The sequence below is a fragment of the Oryzias latipes genome, chromosome 6 (assembly GCF_053564925.1).
Source record: "Oryzias latipes strain Hd-rR chromosome 6, Olatipes_Hd-rR_3.1".
NCBI lineage: Eukaryota > Metazoa > Chordata > Actinopteri > Beloniformes > Adrianichthyidae > Oryzias > Oryzias latipes.
The window spans coordinates 3,691,358-3,709,695 of NC_136242.1; the positions used below are offsets into that span (position 1 = coordinate 3,691,358).

Below are 18,338 nucleotides of genomic sequence, written 5' to 3' on the forward strand. Positions count from 1 at the left end.
ACACCCTTCCAAACTCCTCAACCAGACGTGCCAAGCTCTCTTCTGAGTCAGCCACTAGTGCAGTATCATCTGCAAACAGTAACTGATTCACACTCCATTCGCTGCCGTCAGTCTTCACCATGCTCACACCCGTACCCGACATCCTCTCATTCACCTCTTTTACAACACCATCCATATACACGTTAAACAACCACGGAGACATCACGCATCCCTGACGCAGACCAACCCTCACAGGAAACCACTCACTCATGCTATTTCCCACTCTCGTCCCACTCGTCGTAATTTAAAAAAAATAAATTTTTGTTTTTGTAAATTGGCCTTAAAACTCCATCATAGTTACTTGGAAGACAATAGAAATATTTCACTCCTTCACCAATTTAGGGAGATTTTCTAAATAATATTAACCATCTGCCTGATTTCTGAAATTTTATGAAATCACTCATCTTATGGACCTGCTTAGTCCCGTTAAGGGTCACAGCTACTGCTGGGTTAAGGCGGGATCCACCCTGGACAGCTCATCAATCCGTCTCAAGGTGAAGCAGAGACAGAACCATGCACACCATCTATAGAATATTTTAGAGAACCCAGTCAAGAAATGAAGCACGGTTTTGGATTGTGGAAGGAAGCCAGAGTATCCTGAGAACACTCCACACAGAAAGGTTTTGGACTAAAACATCATAACACTAAAACGATCATGCATGCTTATTTTATTATAACAATAATGCTCATTAATAGTTAGATTTTTTTTGCAAGTGGACAGAGTACAAGATACCTTTTTGTGCTTTTAAAGAAAGCTTGATTTGTAATTAGCACTTAAAAAAAACAGCATTGAACTGAACTGAATTGTATCCTAAATACACAATAACTCTTAATGATGTTCCTGAGCTCAGCTTGATTGAGATCTTTATGCACAGAAGTTTAGACTGTGAGTTTTTGTTCCAGTATGACTTTATAAAGCTATAAACCTGACGTTATGTATTTTCCGAGCGCTGGCAGCTATGCGCTAACATACAGTAGGTGGCCGGCAACAATCGATGATAACGTCTGTATTTGATGACACTATTATTTCCATATTTCTCCGCTTGGAGGGATAAAGGCGGGTATAGGGAGACGCTGGAGGCGTAGGAAACAAATTGGAATGCAGCCTTAGTCTCTGTCTGATTGTCTTAATTATTAGGTCAAGCATGGTTTTTATTCTGTCCTAGTTACCTGTCTGTCTTCAAGTCTGTCAATTTATGCCTTGAACAAGTTTCTGCCCTTTATTTTGGTTTTTGGATAACAGATTATTGCCTGCCGATTGATTAATGTTTGTTGTGACCTCTGCTATGTTTGCTGAACCTTAAGTTGGATGTTGATTCTGTTGTGGGGGAACTTCAGGTCAGGACCCCCTCTGCATGCCACCGGTCTGTCACTGGAATACCTTGTGCTCCCTGGATTCACCTCTGTCAAGTATCCCTTTAATTGACTGCTGTTCCTGCTGGTGAGGCCTATTCCCAGCTGCCCTAAGAAGGCCTCAAAATACTATCTTAGCATTACCGCTAACCTTGTATTTTCTCACGGTCTAACAGCAGAACCTAGCAAATGTCTTTTTAAACTGTTTTTTTGTTTCATCTTTTGGGTATTGTTGTAAATTAGTGGCTCTGAGTAACCATATATGTGCACATTAGTTGCACTTAAACTTGCAAGTCTTGAACTTAGTACTTCTTACTGGAGAGATGTGAATCTATTATGGTTAGAACTTTTAGACTGACATACGAGCACCTGTCATTGAGAGATATTGACTCATAAAGCTTCATTCACCATTTTATACCTATTTTCTAATGTTTCAATTTTGGCTCTAACTAACTCTAACCGGTAACAGTACAAACACATACTACCAGAGGTTGTTTTTGGTGGTCTGGTAATGAATATATAATTTAGATTCTAATGTTCTTGCTTTTAAATTGAATTGGATGCAATCGAAGTCAGGATTGGCGTTTCTTTCATGAGAAGCTCTTGCAGGGGCTATTACTGTGGACGCCCTGCTATTACTGTGGAGGAGGACTGCAGCTACGGGTGAGGAATTGGTTGCAGATCTGCTGTTTTGAGGTAGTTGGTGTTAAACTAACATCAATGTAAATTCCAGGTTGAAGGGTTCCACGTAGGAGTGTCGGTGGGTGTGTGGCCTTGCATGTGTGAGTGTGTCTGAGATATTTCCATGTGTCTGGGAGGCTTTGACATACACTCACAAAGAAAGGTCATCTTCTTTCACCTTTTACTCATCCGAGTTCTGGTTTTCAGTTGCTGTCACTTTGTCTTCATTCTGCTGTCAGACTTCATTCCTAACTATTCTCACTGCTCTGGTCCAATAGCACCAAAACATTCCTTCTTTTGAGAGGCATTATGTATTTTTTTATTTTTAAATGTTTCCAAATGTGCTTATTTTATAGATTGTGTTGAGCATTCTCTTATCCGAACCATCAACACCTGCAGTTGAGCTTTCATCCTATCTTCAGCTCCTTGACCCCAGCTGCTTGGATTGAGAATGCTAAGAATCTGCAAAGAGCAAACACATGGGGTGTATTCAAACTGGAAAAAATCCGCTGGTCTAGACCCAGTCCGCTTAATTTGATCTGGAACAAGTCCTGAACCTAGCGTTTGGTCTGTATTAAGACTGACGTCAAGCGACCTTTAGAACAAAACCATGAAACTTCAAAAAAAATCCATGTGAAAAAAAATCTCTTCACTCATTGATCAGGAACTACGAAGGCAGGGTAAAGCAACTAGAGGCAGAAATTATGTAAGTCCTGGGCTTTGCAGTCCTTCTCAGGGTAGTTCATGCAAATTTTATATTTTGGTGACCAATTTTAAACGTCTGTATCAACATCAGGCTCAACACTTTTTACTCGCTTTTTTGGTCTGGAGTCATACTGCAGGGCGGTTACTGACAAGAAGACAGCTAAGAATTTACACTGATAAGTGTTTATGACATACAGATTGTCAGGATAACCATGAGAAGCAATTTCTATCACGGTAAAATTTGTTTTGATGAGCCTGAATTCATCCAAACACATTTCACATTTTGATGAGTTGAGTCTCATCGTTGTGGTGTTATGGCATTGTTTTTGAGAGAAATCTGTTAAGGAACTAAAAGGCAGCTTTTAGCAACGCATGCTGTGTAAAAAGAGACAAAAAAGCATGCAAGAAGCCTTTTCAGCCGTGTTCAAAAAAACGTTCTAACAGTTGGACCTTTTTTTCTGTTTGATAACATGACAATCGTTGCTTTATATTTGTGGCTCATTTGTTGGTACATTCCTGTTTACGTCTGCTCCGGTGGCCATTTGGTCCAGTTGTTCCACTCTAAGGATGGATTGTTTTCAGACTTGGGATCTCAGAGCGAACCGGAGCTCAGTCGGATTAAAAAGAACAGAGACCACCTCGAAAGATGGGTCTGAGAACGGTTCCTGGTCTCAGATCAGGGTCCAATTGGGAGTATTCAGACTGAAAATTTGTTTTAGATTAAGGAAAGGAAATGAACTCTGGTTCACTTTAAGCCAGGGGTGTCAAACATACGGCCCGCGGGCCGTATCCGGCCTGCCAGGTGCTTTAGTCTGGCCCAGACATGAAGAGTAAAAATCAAAAGGATGTTCAAAATTGAAATCACATTTCTAGTCATTCCTGTGGCAAGTTATGATTTTTAAAAGAAATAACCAAACTGAGCAATCCGCCACTAGGGGGAGCAAAGGAAAAGCAAAACAGGAAGAACAGCATATCTCTGCATGTGACAAAAGCAAAGCCTAACAGCTCTGGGTAGGCAATAGTTTGGTTCCCTGTGAGCTTCACCACTGTTACGTTGCTATAAGAATGATCAGTAAGGACACCCTAATGACCAAAATGTTGGCAAAAAGAAAAAAAAGTTGAAGTGAAGTCCTGAGCTTTCCAGGAAAAATTGACAGTTTTATTTGTTCACAGAGTTGAATTCAAAACCTGCATGCTTGGTATGTCATCAACAGGTCACTGTGCTAAGATAATATAACTTTCAGCACCGCAATGAGACTCACCTTGAAGAAAAGTTGCACCATTTGCAGTTAAGAAAAAAATAAGATTTATCAACTATTAGCTGGACTGATAAATAACTGTCTGCATTTACTGAAGCAGTTTTGTCAGTGATGGAGCAGTGACACCTAGCTACCTTATTGCAAACAAGTTGGTGCAAACATCCAAACCATTTTTAGATGGTGAACTTGTTAAAAATGCTGAAGGCTACAGAAAGGTTGTATCCCAAAAAGCAGTCGACCTTGTCCAACATGAGTCTGTCAAGGATCACGATTACAGACACAACTTCTCTGAGGAGACTTGGGCGCCAAGTGAAGGAATTCAGTCATTTATTGCATTTTTGGGCACTATTGATGAAAGCACCGACATCACAGATATGTACAGCTGTGCATATTTATCAGATGTGTTGAAGAGACGTCACAGCGGAGTTTCTGGAGTTGTTGGACACAACAGCTGATGACATGGTCAGCTCTCTAGTTACTGTGCTGGACGATGTTGAAGTGAACTGGTCACGTAACGTCAATTTGGTCACTGATGGTGCCCCATTAAAGGTCAGGATGTAGGCAGGTGTTGCCACTGTGTTTTGCACACTTGAATGACAGTAAATGTGTTTCTGCACAGGATCTGAATCCTGACATTAATGGCCGGGTGAAGTTTCAGAAGAGAAAGGGAGGTTAACTCCAAACTCCTATGTTCACAAATGTTTGCAAGTTTATTTTAGTGTAATTTTTAATGGTTTGGACATTTACATTTTAGGCAGATGTTTAATTTTTTTCCGTAGCCCTTCTTGAGTTTATTATCAGGATTGCTTCAGTGTCAGATGTAAAATATTTAGTCTGTATAAAATTAAATAGACCTTTTTTTAAGTGAAATTAATTTTATTTAAGATCCATTGGCCTCTGTGAAAGAATGTGCAATAAGAAATGATTAGGCTACCATGTTGGTTAAGGCATGCTTTCCAATTAAATAAGAAAAAACTAAAACAAAGCTATTATTTTGCCTTTACGTTACTTGTCCGGCCCACTTGGGTTCAAACGGGTTGAATGTGGCCCCTGAACTAAAATGAGTTTGACACCCCTGCTTTAAGCAGACCAAATGTGTCCAGTCTGAGTACACCCTTAGCTAACTTCCTTCTTGTGTTTTGTAAATGATTTGCCTGTCATGTCACTCCAAACCACAGGCAGATGCAGATTCATTATAGTTGTTTTTTTTTTTGTATCTTGGACTGTTACCAACAGGTGTGAAACAGAGGACAGGTACCTGTTCACGTGATAAAAGCTTGCATAGTAGCCATAACAAGGAACTGACTGAAAAGTGAACAATTGAGACTGAAACAATGGACAGACATTATAAAAATGTTTAATTCTATGGAGATGCATAGAGTAAATCATTCAGCATTTAGTAATGACCACCAGTGTATTTATTCAGGCACCAGACTTTTGCTTGGTGCAAAGTCTTGTATTGCATTTGCTGACAGTCTGAGTATAACGTCTCCATTTATCCCTTTCTGTATCTTGACCTCTGCCTGTTTTGACTTGGCTGTATCTCGCTCTTGCCCAGTTTGCTGAATCTCTCATCGGCTCCTTGACCATCTTCTCTAGCCCTGTATGTGTTTGTCAATAAAAACAGTTGCACATAGATCCAAACGCTTCCGCCTGTTTATCACTGAAGACTTCGTCAGACCCGGATCCAGCAACAAGCATGCCCTGTCCTTCGAATAGGCCATATTTGCAACGCTACTTGGAATACGGTTGCCAACTCCATTGCTTGAATACTGCAACTTATGCCATTATGGAGCAATTACTTGCTAACACTACGCAGTGTCACACTTCAACAGTTATTGTGGTGTCAGATGTCAGGTTTTTTTTGTTTTTTGGGGGGGATTTGTACAGAATGGGAAATCAGCTGAAAATATTAAATTGCCAGCAAACAGTCTCTATACAAGCCAGAAAAAAAAATCGTTGGCGAAATTGCTAGTATTTTTAATTAAGATTACTTTCACACTATAGAAAGCAGGACTCTGTTTAAATTAGAGAGGAAAGTTGAGACATTTTCCACCTTTACTCGGTTTTGTTTGTCGTCACACACTGCACTCTTATTAGTGAAACTAGCTTGTTGAAAAAATAATGCAGCCTTAACAGCTGCTCAATTGGTAGCATTGTTGCCTGCAACGGGGTTAGACCGAGAGGAGGGAGAAAGTGCAATAAATACAAAACTGTTCATTTCACAAGAATATCATTCTGCCTGCACCTACTCACTATAGAGGTTTACTTAAACATAGAAAACTTGTCGTTCACTCCTCTTCCATTGCTGCTTAAAATTGATTTATACTAGATGTGGAGATTTCACACTGGCCGAATCACACTAGAAATTACTTGCACTGTGAACTGAGATCCACTTCTCCTCAAACCTGGATTAGTTTATAGTCAGAACCGAAGTTCAGGTGAGCTGTCCAACGTGACAAACTAAGCTGATAGAGTGAGAGGAAGAAAAATAAAATGTGGCCTAAACTTGCCAGCGTGAAGGTTTCCTCAGTGAAGAAGGGTACTAACTTCACCCTGGCAGAACCCTTTTGGGTTCTGCCAGGGTGAAGTTAGTTTCCAAAAGGGTTCTGCCAGGGTGAAGTTAGTACCAAAAAAGGTTCTGCCAGTTTTTCTTCTTCTTCTAGACACTGCAAACTATGCAGGAACCTTTAGGAAAAGCTTTAAAAGCTCCAATACAAATCTAAATGTGGTAAGAGCTCTATCAGCTTTTGTGAAATGCTTCTTCTAACACTTCGTACCTTGGTTATTCCAAGTGCAGCGATGTTTTGGCTGTAAGAGGTGGTGCCATTCCCAGTTCCCCATAATGCAGCCAGGATACAGCCGATGCCTTCCACAGCAATCCCTCGGTTGATGGCATGAGTTGGAGGTGGGGGGGCACCAGACAAGCGAGCACATGCATAGTAATCACCAATGGACTCCATAGTTGATGCCAAGACGCCTGCCATCATGCCCAGAACAGAAGACAGACTCACTGTGGGCACACCCCACTGACCTGTGGACAAGTGGAAAGAGTACAAGAGACTGTAACATTCTATCTATAATTGTCTTTTCAAATGCACTTTAACCCTTTTAATGCTGATTGAATTACAGTAACTCTGCGACTGTTTACGCAATTAATGTAATTCCAAAGGATTTCGAAGCTGAGAAACTCAGCTTTGCGATTATATGCAACACATATCAATTCTTATCTTGAACCTGCTTTTGGTTTTTAATCCATGGGAATCTAAAAACTATTTGCTAGTTTTATTGTTGTATTTCCAATGCAGTCAGAATCTTTTCTGATTGAAGAGTTACCCACAGTTACTTAATTATCCACTTTTATCTTTGGCGGAAAGGCTTCAGTCATCCACCCTCAGGATCAAACACACAAATTTCGATTATTTGTTCTACATCAAAGATATATTTATTGCCTATACCAGAGGGATCTGTGAAAGCTGCCAGAACTCTTCTTGCCATGCTGACTTTACTTCATCTGTTAAACAAACATCTGAAAAGATCCAAATTTCACGCTGAGATTTTATTTTGTAGCATGTGGTAATGTTCTGATATGGTTAATTCATCCCAGCTGTCACAGTAAAAGCATATGAAGTTCTTAGGTGAATGTGGCAGATGCTTTTGACTCACTTGTTACACTGACTGCCTGCGGGGAACTGCTGGTCTTATCACTATGTACCTGCAAATTCAAGGTTTTTAAGAGTACCTTCACCGCTAACCTTTATCCCTCCAAGCGGAGAAATATGGAAATAATAGTGTCATCAACCACAGTTGATGAAATCAACTTTTTTTTTGTATTTTTTTAATTACTGTTGACATTACACTAGTTATAACTACATTTGCTGCATTGAGTTAATCCCATGTGACAAAGGGGGTGTATTTGATCTTAAAATAAATCATGTAAAACTTTGTTGAAAGTAGAAAATTCTTTCATGTTTAAAAAAAATATTTTGATGTTTTGTTGATACAAAAATGTTAATTTTTTTTAACTATTTATTATTTATATTAATCATAACAGTAACATAAACACAATCAGTTGCTGCAGTTCCATGTGCAAAATATCTTTGATCGGATCAAAGATAAGTGTTAATATGGGCACAGAAAAATATATCAGATTGTAACAAATGTTTACATACGCCACACTTTTGATCGGAATAACACATTTTGACATGCTGAGAACTTTCCAAAACACCAGAAACAACCCTAGAAGAAGAGTTCTGTTGTAAACAAGCAAAGCTAGAGCGAGATCATCTTCCAAACGTGATTTTATTATTGTTATGATTATTATTAAGTGCGTATTCCCTCATAATTTATATGTGATATGTGCGGCCAGTGCTTTATCCTTGGCGAAACGGAACCGGAAGAAGGGTTAGGATTAGGCTAATACGTGCTAACAACTTTTAGCCATGGATGAACTTAAAATTCATACGGGTAATGCCAAAAATGTGCATCTTGGCTGCATGTAAATATGTGGGAATTACATCAGCTTTTATTTTGTCTGGACATGATTGGAAACATGAATTCACATGATTGTTTACATTGTTTTTCAGGACTGTGCGGAGCAGCATTTCTGCATTCAAAAGTTGCCTTCGCCAGCTCACACACCGTCTCCAGCCACTCCTCTGCTCGGAGTTACAGTTTCTTCTGGGAAAAACGGTTCTCCTGAGTCCTGCAGCTCACTCACGCAGAGCAGCCGGACGGACAGCGGTCTGAAGCATCCTCCAGAGCGCAAACCGTAACAAAGCACCCTTCCCTGCCATAAACACAAAGCTACAAGTCCGGTTGCTGTTCTCAGGGACATGGTTCGCTTGCGCGGGGCAGACAGCCGTCCTGTTTGCGCTCCAAAGCCTCCTTTGGAGCGCCACACCGTCTATGCATTACGTAAAAGCCGCTGCAGTAGTGACCCACTATCGGAATAAATTGTTTGTAGGCACCACGGTTGTATCAACAATCGGCATAACCCACCTATATCGATCAGAAGGAAATTTTGATTCGAGTAAGACATAAGTAAGAGTTTTCCGAACAGTGTGTTTACATGACTTCTTGGGTTATTTTATCTCAGACACGGTTTGTGTTTTTTCACACACCTGACATGTTTTGGCGGAATCACTTCCGCCTTTGTCAGAGTTGTCATCAGGGACTCCGCCCCTTGATGTCAGTTTGCTGCTGGAGGATGTTGCTCCAGGTATAGGAGAGCAGGAAGGCCCCCTCATCTCGGTTCATGGAAGTGTGGGCTTGCTTTCGTATCTCCACCGCCTCCATGATCCATCTGCGGTGTCTGTTGTCTTCAGTGCGGAGGACTTTGGCCTTTTCCCCGTCCATGATGTGGTTTTCTTGCTTGCAGTGGTCCGTTACGGCTGATTTTATATTTTCTTGAACTGCCTGTTATCATCTTGCTACTGTTAGTATTTTCTTTGTTTCCTTTTTGCATTCTTTTTGATGTTCTGTTTTTCTTGTGATGAAGGTTTTTCATGGCCCTTTGGATGCCTTCTGTTACTCCTCTGATGTATGGCAATGTGACCATTCCTTTGTTTTCTGTCTTCTTTGTCCGTTTCTTCCCTGTTTCCTTGTTTTTCCTCTGCTCCACCTGTTTTTGTCCCTTTTTTATGGCCCATTAAGAATACTGACACCTGGTTAGTGCATTTTGTATATGTTTCTGTTCTTCTTTTTTGTCCTCCACATACGGTACCAGTTCTGCGAGGCCAAATAAAGTTCTACGGATATTTTGTGAGTGGTAGGGTGTTCCAATGTCCATAATAGATATTGGTCTGTGTGAGTTGGTTTCCTATGCACTTTTATTTTTATGTCCCTATTTTCTGTATGCGTGATGTCTATATCCAGAAAATTGATGGAATTGTCTTTTTCCTCTTCATGTGTGAATTTGATTTGTCCCACATTGTCCATGGTGTTCAGCTGGTCTGTGATCTCCTGTGTGTGCCCAGATTTGATTTTCTTCAGAATGTCATCAACGTCGCGTTTCCATTGAGCCAGTGCTCCGGTGCTGATGTTATTGCTTTCTTTTCCAGGTCTTCCATGAAGAAGCTGCACATTGTCGCTGATAGTGGGTCACCCATGGGAAAGCCTTCCTTTTGTATATAGATTGTGTTGCAGGATTAGAAATAGGTGGATGTGGTAATTAAACGGAGTAGTAGTGCAATGTCGTTAATCGTGAGATTCCTTAGAGATTTGTCTGCTGTTAACCGCTCCTGCACTATTTGTAGTGTGGCTTCTACAGGATTCCGAGTGAATAGTCATACTACATTGTTTGAAATTAATATTTCGTTTGCTTCCATCTTTATGTTTTGAGTTCTTCTGCCAGCTGTTTTGCATTTTCAAAATGGCAATCTGTGTTCCTAGGAGGATTTTCAATATATCGGCAATGAATTTGGATAGGTTGTATGTTACTGATTCAATGCTGTCTATTATGGGCCTTAGTGGTGCTCCAGGTTTGTGTATTTTTGGTGTGCCATTGATCCGGGGGATGATGCTGGCTGTCGGTATGAGGTGGTTTATTGGTGATTTATTTTTTTCCTGTAGCTGTTTCACTATAATCTTGAGTTTTTTCTTCTTTGCTTCTGTGGGGTCTTTTTTCAGGACCTCATAGGTGTTCTGGTCTTCAAGCATCTCTTTCATTTGCTGTTCGTATTGCTCTGTGTCCAGGATGACTGTGGCTCTGGTAATATGGTGATTTCACTATTGTTTTTCAAATTGTGGACGGCTGCCATTTTTTTTCTGGTTATGATGCTTGGTGGTAACTTTGCGGTTTTGAGGATGCCTGCAATTTCATTGCGTAGTGGTGCAACGAATACAAGGAAACAGGGAAGAAACGGACAAAGAAGACAGAAAACAAAGGAATGGTCACTTTGCCATACTTCAGAGGAGTAACAGAACGCTTCCAAAGGGCCTTGAAAAAACATCACGTCAGCATCCCAGTTAAACCGCAAAAAAATCTCAGGGAGCTATTGGTTCATCCAAAAGACAAGATTAAGAAAAATAGAAAATGCATTGTCATTTATGTAATACCATCTCACATCTGGTTCACACAGGTTCTGAGGGTCCGAACAGGGGATCTCCCCTGTGTCTTTCCGACCACGGTCAGGAAGAGAAAAGTCAGCGCAGGAAAGGTTCAACACTTCCTTGTCCAAATTCACCGGCTGTGCCTTGTCATCTGCCTCAAAGCCAAAGTGTGCCCAAATAGCAGACACAGTATTTGGTTTAGACACTAAATTCGTGGCCATTTTTCTCAAGCGCCGCCATAGGTTATATTGCCTATGAACCATCAATGAAGCTACGGGTAGGCATACTTGCAATTAAAATATAACTAACTCCAACTGTTTTAATTACGCTATTGTCTTTTATGCCCCTGTTTGTGTGTATTAAATTTAACATTATCTGTAAACATTACAAGTACTGAAACATGGCAAGCAGTTAATTAAAATCACACACAAAAAAGTCCCCCATAATATGTATAATGGACTGTCCCTCCCTAGCGCAGGAGGATGCGAGCTTTTTTCCCCAGAAGCCCTTGAAGTTTGAAAATAGGACTCACGGAAAAAGTAAATTATTAGCAAAGATGAATGTCTTTGTTATAGTTCAAATCACACACCATATGCAGAACTTTAAAAAAAAAAAAGGAACGTGCGGTGACGAGTCATCACCGCGGTGATGCAGTTATCGTCACACCCCTACATACATACAACCATGGATCTCAGATGATGGGTAAATAAGGACACAAAGCTGATGCCTTTGAATCAGAACACCAGCAGAATCCTTCAAGCCCCTTGTGTAACTTTTAAGAATTTTCAAAAGCGTATATATTACTTAGCACACATGCTTAATATTTGTGGAAGAGAAAAAAAGGAAACCCAAAGCCTTTACGGTAAAGACAGATTTCAGCATTAGTTTTTTTTTTACAGTATAAAGTAAATTGCTGTATATCTTTTGAAAAATAATTAAACAAACCCATTCCATCTTTGTCATTTATAATATTTGCACTATTAGATTTTTTTCCCCCAAGTTTTCTTCCCAGAGAGAGTTAAATTGCTTTAATTTTTTTTCAGTTTTTCACTTTGTCTTTTTAAAGTCCCACTCCAGGCATCTTTAAATCTATTTTTGCCAGGGGACTTTTAATTCTGCTTATGCCGTTTTTGGCCCAAATTAATAAACCTGTGAATGAAAATGAAAAAATCCTCTATGACAGGAGTTTAGTAGAAATACACCTCAGAGTTGTGGGCGGGACCGCTGGAGCGGAGAAAGCCTGCACTCATTTCTAATGATCCCTTTTTTTAAACGGTATTCCTTTAGCCTACAGCCCTTCACACCCCAAACCTAACATTATAGGTGCAACAAAAATGGCTGGCATTATTGGAGCTATCCAGCCTTACAGTGTACATCCAGATTCCAGCTTAGTGGAGGAATAATAATAATAATAATGGATTGGATTTATCTGCGCTTTTCAAGACACCCAAAGTGCTTACATTGTGTCCATTATTCATTCACTCCTCATCCATACTTGGTGATGGTAGCTACTGTTGTAGCCACAGCTGCCCTGGGGCAGACTGACAGAGGCGTGGCTGCCAGTTCACGCCTACGGCCCCTCTGACCATCACCGGGATCATTCATGCGCATTCACACACCAGTGGAGCCACACTGGAGGCAAGGAGGGTGAAGTGTCTTGCCCAAGGACACAACGACATTTTGGCTGGTGGGAGCGGGGATCGAACCACCAACCCTTCGATCATTGGACAACCCGCTCAACCACCTGAGCCACTGTCGCCCTAAACAATGACATACGTAGATCTATTTGTCTGCAGGCAGATGATCAGAATGGAGCGGAGCAGGAAGCTTGCGGCCTGCCGACTGTAGTTTGTAAGTAACAACTACAAGAATTTTAATAAGGAATTTTTTCAATTACTCTTGATTCACAATTGCAACTGTTTCGTTTACCTAGCTTTAATCTTAGTTGTCTTTATATATGTCCGCCATCATGACAAATCTGCCACAATAACATGTTAAAAACACCAAGCCCTTTTTTCATTCGAATAAGTCTTTAACATAAATTCAAATTTTCATTTTATGTTTGTCATTTTTTGATCCTACCTTTAAAATCATTGAAACCATTTCATAAAAATTGTAATAGATTATTCACTAAAAAATCAAAAACATTCTCTGTGAACTTCAACTTTTGTTTTTGTCAGTTCTCCACACTTACCCGGGTATGGCACGTTAATCCAGGGGGAGTTCGTCACAGCATCCATGCTAATATCAGTCCTTGCTGCAAAGCCGTACTGATCAGACTTTGAAGGCAAAACGTCAAAGACGGTCAGCAAGAAGCAGACCAGCCAGCTGCCACACATCCCGAACAAAGCCTAGAATTTCAAATAACACAAACCATTTCATTACACTTTCACTGAAGCTGTATGAATGATGCTAACCAGCCTTGAATTTTTTTTAGCAGTACCTAAACGATGCTTTTGCTAAAGAAAATAAACATTAAAGATATTTAATAATGAACGGAGCACACACATTCCGAGCCTCATGCAGTTTAAAGAGCCAACATTTCCTGTCACTTATCAACTTTTCATGAAAAGTGAGAGAAACCAATAAATCACACGCCGCTGCCTGCAGTCACACAGCGGGTGAGATTCATCTGAAGCACATGCTCCTTCAAAGAAATTCCCACATCTTTTAACAGCCTAAATGTTTAAAGATGTTTATGATTCCACACCTCTGGTTCCTTCTACATTTTAGGTGCACTCTCATTTGCTGCACTGCTTTTAAGTTGCAATGACTAAGCATGTGTTTAAGAGCAACGTGCCAAAGGGCAGCAGAATGTAAACCTAAATGTGCTTTATAGGGAAAGCAGTAAACAGGAATATATATTTTTTGTTTAAGAGTTACAAAATGGTTGGAATTAAGTAGAAGAAAATCAAAATAAAACCCTGCAGCAAAGTATGACTTTAATTTTCCATCCATTTGATTTGCATGGTAATAAACAGGAGTTTACAAGATTTTGTCAACCAACTGAGCTGTGTTGGTTTTCACTTGGCCTCTTTTCCTTGCATCATAAATTACAACACTGCATATTTTCTGTGGCAAAATGATAGCTTGTGTTGAAAAGCAAACAAAAAAACATGCTCTTTTGTTAGCATCAAAAGGTCTGGTGGTTTTTTTGGTTTGTTATTATATATTTGGCTTTGGCAAATTGGTTAAAAGCATAATTAGGCATTTGTCTGAATAATATAGAACACACCTTCTTGGTGTACGGATACATTCCTTTTGATGTAATGAAGCCATGACTTCAGTTGTTTCATGGCTTTGAAGTTTGTAATGTAGCTACGGGCAGTTAGGCTGGGTAAGATGTGGAACTTACAAAAAGAAATGTAAAATGAAACACAGCAAATGAAACACATTCAAGAGCTATGATCAGAAAATTACTTGATTCAGAAAAACCTAATTTGTCCGAATAAATCATTTCTCGTTAAAAAAGCCAAAGATCATGCATTCCCCTGAGATTCTGTTTGATCTCTTATACATTTCTTTAGGCTTTTATCTTCTACGACTGCATTTCACCTACGTCTAGCTTTCTGTGGCTGAAATATGTGGTGTGCATTGATCAAAAAGCTGTATTTGCATGTGTCATTCAAGAACAGATGCAGATATGCAGAAACAGGCCTTGTTCCACATTCCAGTCCGAAGTGTGTCACAGCTTCATTAAAACCAGAGACGGGATCCCTTCTCCGAGACTTTCAGACATGCAACAACTCACAACAGACCATCACACACAATTTACAAAAGAAGATTAAAAGAAGAACCAGCAAAAAGTTTTTAATATAATTTACATTCAATAATATACATATGCTTCGGTGGTTCGAAGATTTAAGCATTCCTTTGCAAGACATCTGTTTGTAAAACTGTGTGCTGAAAACTGCTGTCTTAGGTTCAAATAAAGGTCGGATTGGTGAGGGGTCCTTGTTGTGCACAACAGTTTGGATGAAAAGTAAATCTGTTGTCTAATTCATTGCTAAGTTGCTCATCTGAGCTTCTTCAATTACTTACAAGTATTAACAGTGGTCCTTCGATATGACGTGGTTCACCTTTCACGTTCTTGCTGTTTTCCTGATTTATTTTTTGTCCGATTTTACAGGCTTTGCTTAGTTTTTGTAGGACATTGTGTTCTGCGTCCTGATTGGCCGTAGACCATTACCATCAACCTCTTCTGTGCCGTGTCTCCTCTACAGAATGTGTCCAACTTGCCAAATTTACATAATGTTTTGATTGGCATTAGATCTTTATTTTCATTCTATAATATTGTACTTATATATTTATGATAGTTAAAACTGTAAGCGTTTAAACAAGAGATATACATTTAAAAATGTTCATGTTTGTCTGTGAAAAGTACATAAAGTGTATAGTAGAGTGTTTTGCAGCTTTAAAAAACATAAAATATTGTACAAAATTAAGTTGACTATTTTGCAGATTTTGTTTATTGCAGGTTATTTTTAGAACAGAACTTCTGTAACTCATTACCAATTAGTAGAGGGAAAAATAGAAAATAATGGGAGAATCTGAAAAGGCTTTACTTCAAATATTATTGAAAGTGTCTCATTAGTAAAAAGGATTAATTCAGGCACCTAGATCAATAATACTAAAAAAGTGTGGCAGTGCGAACTATACATTTACTCCTGTCCAGAGCCCTGGGTAACTAAATAAATGAATGGTAAATGGTGTATTCTTATCTAACACTTTTCTATTTTCATCAAAACCCAAGGCGCATTACAATTAGGGCTGGGTTGATAAAATCTATTAATCAAACTAAATCGATTCAAGGTTAATAAATCATGAATCGATCCACAAAAGTAGCCATTGATCATTTACGCCTTTCCTCTTCTGGTGACATGACACATAGCAGCAGTAAAGCCAAAGCCCACTACCATGATGCTATTGTATAATGGAATTTCCCATTTTACTAATGGGAAATGCTAACGCTAGTTTGACGCTTGTTTGACCAAAACATACATTGCTGACTAAACGAAAAGCTTTATATCCTCACAGGCATGAATTTTCCAAACTCTTTACGGAAACAAGTATTTTGCTCGAATCTTCTGGAATAAAGTGTAATGCTATAGCACCAGCTCCACCTAGTGGCCAAACTGAAACGCCTTCCAAGAGAGGCAGAACAGAATGATCTGCGCATTTTTGTTGGAGTTTCTACTTTTTACACTGTGTATGTGAACTGTATCAGATTAATAGGAGTATCCTCAAAACATATATTGATCATTGTTGTATTTCTACACAAATATTTCTAAATGTGTAAACTGTGTAAATTCAAAATCGACTCATATTGTAAAAAATCATTGTTTGGATCAATCCAGGCTCTGGTGAATTGAATAAAATCGATTCTGGCTTTTATTGGTGAGACCCAGCTCTAATTACAGTCACATTGCTATTCACCCATGAACAGACCTGTCATGCAATGTTCCAGCCGGACTACCAAAACCAATGTGGGATGTAGTGTCTAGCCCAAGTAAACTTCCAAAATGGGCCAAAACAGAACCCATGACCTCTGGTCACAGGTCGACCGCTCAACTTCTTGCCACAAGTGAAGGCAGAAATCTGATTCAATGTATGCAATAGCGGTTAGCACTCTAACATAACAGTGAGAAGGCCCTGGTTGAAATCCTAACTGTGGAATTTTCATGGTCTTCTTGTGCATGCGTGGTTTTCTTCAGGCACTACAGATTCCTCCCACAGTCCAAAAATATGCTTCGTAAGTTAACTAAATTGTCCCTAGATGTGGATGTGAGTGTGTGGCCCTGCAAAAAACTAGCAACCCATTCAGGGTGTGCCCTGCCTTTGCCCAACAATAGCTGGGTTGGTAGAAGATTGATGGATGGATGACTCCAAGCTTAAGAAACATATCCATAGTGATGTGCATGACAGATTTAAGTACTGAATAAAAGACATGACAAATTAAAGCAAATTTTACAGACATGGATAGAACACTCTTCCTTTGTACAAATTATTCATATGTAATGTAGACATATCAAAGTATACAGATGTGTTCAGCACACATTTGACCCTCAGTAACTATTTCTGGCATTTTTCCAACTTCAAATTCTGGTGCTTTAATCCGTTTTATCAAATTTTGTCTGTGAAAATGATCATGAAAATAAAATAAATGATTTTACTTACATTTTTTTCCACTTACTCCCATGATATTTTTAAAAAACAAAACATGATTGGCCTTACTTTTTGAGTCCGTGCGCCAATCCTTCTCCACAAAAAGCTCTATGATCTGTTGGAAAGTCTTCCTGATTTTCCTGTATTTTATTTGAGTTTCTCCCTCTCAATGGAGAAAGATGTTCTTAGTCTGTTTCTACAGCACCAGTGTAGCTACAAAGCAGCTGTCGGCTCACGTCTGCCCCCTGCTGGTAAAGCCTTTTCTGCGGGCCTACAGCAGTGTTTTCAGCGCACGTCTCTGTTAACATTGAGTCCTGTCGTCAGACATGATTGAGTCCTGTCGTCAGACATGACACATGAGCTCCGTCTGTGATCGCGCAACACTCAAATTTGGCGATTTTGACCTCAGAAACTGTGGAAAACGTGTTAAGTTGACTGAAAAATATATTTTACACATCAGTGGAAAATACTGTTTACTTAATTTACCTTTTTCTATTTTATCACAATTATGACAAATGAGGCTGTGCCTCACTTGCCTCACCTGACCGCACGTCACTGTCTAGTCTATCTAGTCCATGTACTCTCACACTCTGCCTATGCATTAAGTGGCATCAAAGCTGAGTGTATAACTACAAGTCTATGATTAACAGATGACCAGTAACTATTTTCCATTCATGGGTGCTGACTGTTTACATTGCTGTCAAAAGTAAAGACACTGAAGAAGTGATAGTGGCGATGCCTAAGCTGCATCAAAATGTTACCAATCTAGGACTCAGCTAAGATTGTATTTCTAAATTTGCAGTGGTAGATGAACAAAAGTATCTTCAAATGCTTCAACTTATTCCTGCACAAAGGAGCAGCAAATCTACTGAGCCTCTCCCAGGAGACTGAACTTTTCACCCCATCCTTGATACCGAGCCAAGACAACTTTGACAGAAAGATTACTTTAGCTGTTTGTCTCTGCCGTCTGTTCCTGTCAACACACAAGGCTTTGAACACTGTCAGTAAAATCTCAGCTTTGTTATTTGGCTCAGTTCTGCTTTTGCCACAACAGCCTATCAAACTCAAAACTCCCCTGTAATT

The 18,338-nt window shown here is 39.6% G+C and overlaps 1 protein-coding gene across 1 annotated transcript in view; it reads right to left on the bottom strand.

Annotated features, from left to right (window-relative positions):
- LOC101175057 (solute carrier family 23 member 2) overlaps window positions 1-18,338 on the bottom strand; it is a 65,359-nt gene that overhangs the window by 22,106 nt on the left and 24,915 nt on the right. Inside the window, exons 7-8 of the mRNA XM_004086272.5 lie at window positions 13,285-13,441; window positions 6,818-7,071 (exon numbers count right to left, since the gene is read on the bottom strand). Of these exons, the coding sequence (XP_004086320.2) occupies window positions 6,818-7,071; window positions 13,285-13,441 (411 nt within the window). The remainder of the gene's footprint in view (window positions 1-6,817; window positions 7,072-13,284; window positions 13,442-18,338) is intronic.